At 42.4% G+C, this 4,398-nt stretch overlaps 1 protein-coding gene across 1 annotated transcript; it reads left to right on the top strand.

Annotated features, from left to right (window-relative positions):
- Window positions 1-1,247: 1,247 nt before the first annotated feature.
- On the top strand, window positions 1,248-2,728 carry LOC110307066 (dnaJ homolog subfamily B member 6-like). Its single transcript, XM_021179288.3, is given in 2 exon segments — window positions 1,248-1,956; window positions 1,958-2,728. Coding segments are annotated over 2 exon segments (729 nt in total). The 5' UTR covers window positions 1,248-1,353; the 3' UTR covers window positions 2,084-2,728.
- Window positions 2,729-4,398: the final 1,670 nt, after the last annotated feature.

Genomic DNA, 4,398 nt, shown 5'->3' with positions numbered 1-4,398 from the left:
TTACTACTGAAGACCCTTATGGCCTCTGTAAGCAACGATTTCAGTTCAGAGGATGTTACCACACATCATGGCCTCCTCATGAAGTTTAAAGTCTCCAAGGAGTCGGCGGACTGTGGTCAGTGACACCCATTTGGGGGTCGTTCCTAAAAAGCAATACATGGGTTTTTGCCAATAGCTGCTTTTAACATTGAGTGAAGATCTTTGTGCCTAATACAGATGCAGGCGATGTATCATTGGCCATAATATAGACTCTGGGCTGAAAGAACTCTTATCAAAGACAAGAATGCCAGTCGACCAATCTGAGGCTCACAGGTAGATTGACTAACTTGGGACTCAGAATGGATCCAGCTGTTGTTGGAACTAAGAAAACATGCCCATGTACCCAAACTCCTGGAAGGAAAGTATAACAAAAAATCAAACTATAAAATGTTGAGAATTTCATATATGTAATCCCACCCCTATTACCTGATACTCCTATTCCCTTCCAATTTCACGTGTTTTCTCTCTCTTTCAATGATACCAACACCGCCAACAAAACCTTCAAGAATCCCCTCAGTGCTGCCAGGAGCCAACACAGTATATGAATGGGTGGAGGGCCATCTCTGGGAGTAAGTGGAGCCTCTCAGCACCCAGATAACTGGAGAAGGCTTGACTCTTTCTCTTGCAATGGCCATCAACTGCCGAATAGCTCTCCAACAAGGGGTGGGGTTTCCTGACAACTTTCCTCTTCTATGTTGGTATTATGTCTGGCTTGATCTTTTACAGGTCTTCTGTCTGCAGTCATAGTTGCTGTAAGTTCATATGCACAACTGTCTTGTGTCCAGGAAGTACTATGATGCTGTAGTCACCCATTGCTTGTGGCTGTTTCAACATTTCTACCTTTTCTTCCACAATCATCCCTGATCCTTGGGAGGAGAAAGGATGATATAGTTGTCCCAGTTAAGGCTGAGAATCCCACAGGTTCTTATTCTCTCCACCTTGGCCAGTTATGGGCCTTTGTCTTAATTTCCATTTAATGAAAAGGGAAGCTCCTCTGATGAGGGTTAGGAGATGCACTTATCCATGAATGTAACAACTCCTCAAATGATTTTGTTGTATTTCTTTAAAGTTCAAAGAATGACAGCCCCCAGACACTATGCTAGTTCAAAGAATGACAGCCCCCAGACACTATGCTTAAATCCATAAGCTCTTTAGACAACTATTTCTCATCAATGATTTTCTTCTTAATAAGAAAAATGTTGGCCGCCACCGCCACCAGCGCAGCTGTGCCACAGCCGCGAGGAGACCGGCCGCCTGACTTCCCTCCTCGCTGGCCGCCGTGTCCTCGGATTTATTCCAACAGTCAGTTAAAACATGGTGGATTACTATGAAGTGCTGGGCGTGCAGAGACATGCCTCACCTGAGGACATTAAGAAGGCGTATCGAAAACAGGCACTTAAATGGCACCCGGACAAAAATCCTGAAAATAAAGAAGAAGCAGAGCGGAAGTTCAAACAAGTAGCTGAGGCATATGAAGTGTTATCGGATGCTAAAAAGCGGGACATCTACGACAAATATGGCAAAGAAGGATTAAATGGTGGTGGAGGAGGAGGTGGAAGTCATTTTGACAGTCCATTTGAGTTTGGCTTCACATTCCGGAACCCAGATGATGTCTTCAGGGAATTTTTTGGTGGAAGGGACCCATTTTCATTTGACTTCTTTGAAGACCCATTTGATGACTTCTTTGGAAACCGAAGAGGTCCCCGAGGAAGTAGAAGCCGAGGTGCCGGCTCATTTTTCTCTACCTTCAGTGGATTTCCTTCTTTTGGAAGTGGATTTTCTGCTTTTGATACAGGCTTTACTCCATTCGGGTCACTAGGTCATGGGGGTCTCACTTCATTTTCTTCAACGTCATTTGGCGGCAGTGGAATGGGCAACTTCAAATCAATATCAACTTCAACTAAGATAGTTAATGGCAAAAAAAATCACTACAAAGAGAATTGTGGAGAATGGTCAAGAAAGAGTAGAAGTTGAAGAAGATTGGCAGTTAAAGTCCTTGACTATAAATGGTAAGGAGCACCTGCTACGCTTGGATAACAAGTAATTCAACGCACGCATTTAACAAAAGTGTTAAACCATAACAAGCACCATTTGAGGAATAACAGGAACTTTTTTTTGAAGATTTGAAACGAACTCGACTTTCTGTATAACTGTACCTAAACTAAAGTATTTATAAAAAAGCTCATTGGAGCCTCCAACTATCAGATTTTTGAGTTTGTTGTTGGGACCACAAAATAGGACCTTTCTATTTCTTTTGTCTTTAAAATTGTTGTAATCTCTGTATGCACTTTGCTTTAAACAAATCGTAATCTGAGGTGAGCCCTGTGACTTGAGTAGTGCTAGGATGAGATTGTCTGTAACACCAGCATGGATCTGCTTCCCATTGTGGTGAATTGTGAGTGAGTAGTGTCAGCCTGCTGTGAAGTTAACATTGCCAGATAAATCTTCTACGGAAATACTTCAATTTTATTTTCAGTATTTAGTGATGAAAGCTATTACTGCATCAATGGTAATACATTTCTGGTTCAGTGTACACTAAGGATGTTTTCTAGTTGTGCATGGATGCTGGCAACCTCGTCAGTTTGACTATTGTTTAAATATGTAATGTTAAGCTTAGGTTTAAAAAAGCTGGTAATTTGGGTTTTTGTCATTTGCTTAAAAAAAAATAAATGCGAATGTGTTTGGTGCATTCTTTCAAAAAAAAAAAAAAAAGAAAAATGTTGCCCTTAGCTAATTAAATATTACAGAACCCATCTGCAGTCAGAGTTAGCCCCACAACTGCTTTAACATAAAAATTGAATGGTGGTTAAAAACCTTTCCTCTTCCTCCTCCCCCTCCCCCTCCTCCTCCTCCTCTTCCTCTTCTTCTTCCTCCTCCCCCTTCCTTCTCTTCCTCCCCCTTCCTTCCCTCCCCTTCCTTCTCATTCCCTCCTTCCCTCCCTCCCTCCCTCCTTCCCTCCTTCCCTTCTTCCCTCCTTCCCTCCTTCCCGCCCTCCCTTCCTCTCTCCCCTCTTTTTGTAAAAGTCATCTTGGATGGATTCCACATTGTAATTGCAGACATTCCAACAGGTATGAAAGTGCAGATCCCAGGTTCATCACTCTGGAGTGCAGCTTTGGAAATCAAATAAAAGTGAAAAGGAGCCTAGTGGATGAGTGTCCCTGTGGGGCCATCAAGAGATTTACATGGATTTTTATTTGAATATTTAAAAAGCACCCTTCATCTTGCTTCTTCTGGTTCCCTATCTAGGGCTTTTAATGCTAATTACTCTGGTCTCTATTTTTCAGGTACCACTCAAGGACTTTCTTTCCTTCTTATACCTGGCTTTTATGCAAATGGAACTAGCAATTCACTTCTAAGGTCTTAAGAGACAGGATCCCTGGAGGAACACCCCAACTTCCCTGCCCAAAGGAGACAGAGTGATGGTCACCCTAAAGGCAGTTACAGTTACCCCCTCTGAGGGGGAAATGATGAAAACAGGGTAGAAACTGGACAGGCAATTCAGCAGCACTTCTAGGAATGCCCGTAGTTTTCAGTCAGAAGGAAACAATCCAATCCTTCTTTCTTTCTTTCCTTCTCTCTATCTCTCTCTTTCTTTTTTTCCTTGTTTTCTTAAAGTTTTATTTATTTATTTTATGTATGTGAGTACACTGCCACTCTCTTTGGACACACAAGAAGAGTGCATCTGTTCACATGGTTGTGAGCCACCATGTGGTTTCTGGGAATTGAACTCAGGACCTCTGGAAGAACAGCCAGTGCTCTTAACCAGTGAGCCATCTCTCCAGCCCTGAAGGATGGTTTCTTATCTTCTAAATATGCATTCCTACTTAAAGGCTGTGTGTGAGGGTGGGTGCTAGATCTCTAGGCAGACACCAGTACTTTCTGATAAAGCACTTAGAACTGGATCTCTAAATTTTTATGATGAAAACTGAGTTACAGCTATTCTCCAATCTTAACCCATCTCCTAGATGATTTCATGGTTATCTCTTCAGGAGGGGAGTTCTGTAATAAAGAATGGAATTTATTTCTAGATGGAGATATACCACTGTCCCATCCCTTATGTCACTGTTGGGTGGGTCCTGGTTAATGGATGCCCTTCAGGAATAGGGGACCACTCCTAGGAAGATAAGAATCATCTTGAGTGATGCTAAAGAAATAGTTGGAATAATAATCCCTTTAATGAGACCACATGCCTTTTCTTCCCGTGGTTAGAACACCCAGCACAGTCTATAGAGCTGCCGACACACATGCAGCTTTGTAAGCTTGCCTGCTTTCATGATTTACAGGGAAAAGCTGAACTCCCATCCCCTTTCTCTTTTGAGAGAAGATCTCACTATGTAGTTTTGGCTGGCTTGGGACTTG

The sequence above is a fragment of the Mus caroli genome, unplaced genomic scaffold (assembly GCF_978045245.1).
Source record: "Mus caroli unplaced genomic scaffold, Mus_caroli_1 scaffold_14, whole genome shotgun sequence".
Lineage (NCBI taxonomy): Eukaryota > Metazoa > Chordata > Mammalia > Rodentia > Muridae > Mus > Mus caroli.
This window is presented reverse-complemented; position numbering and strand designations above follow the sequence as displayed.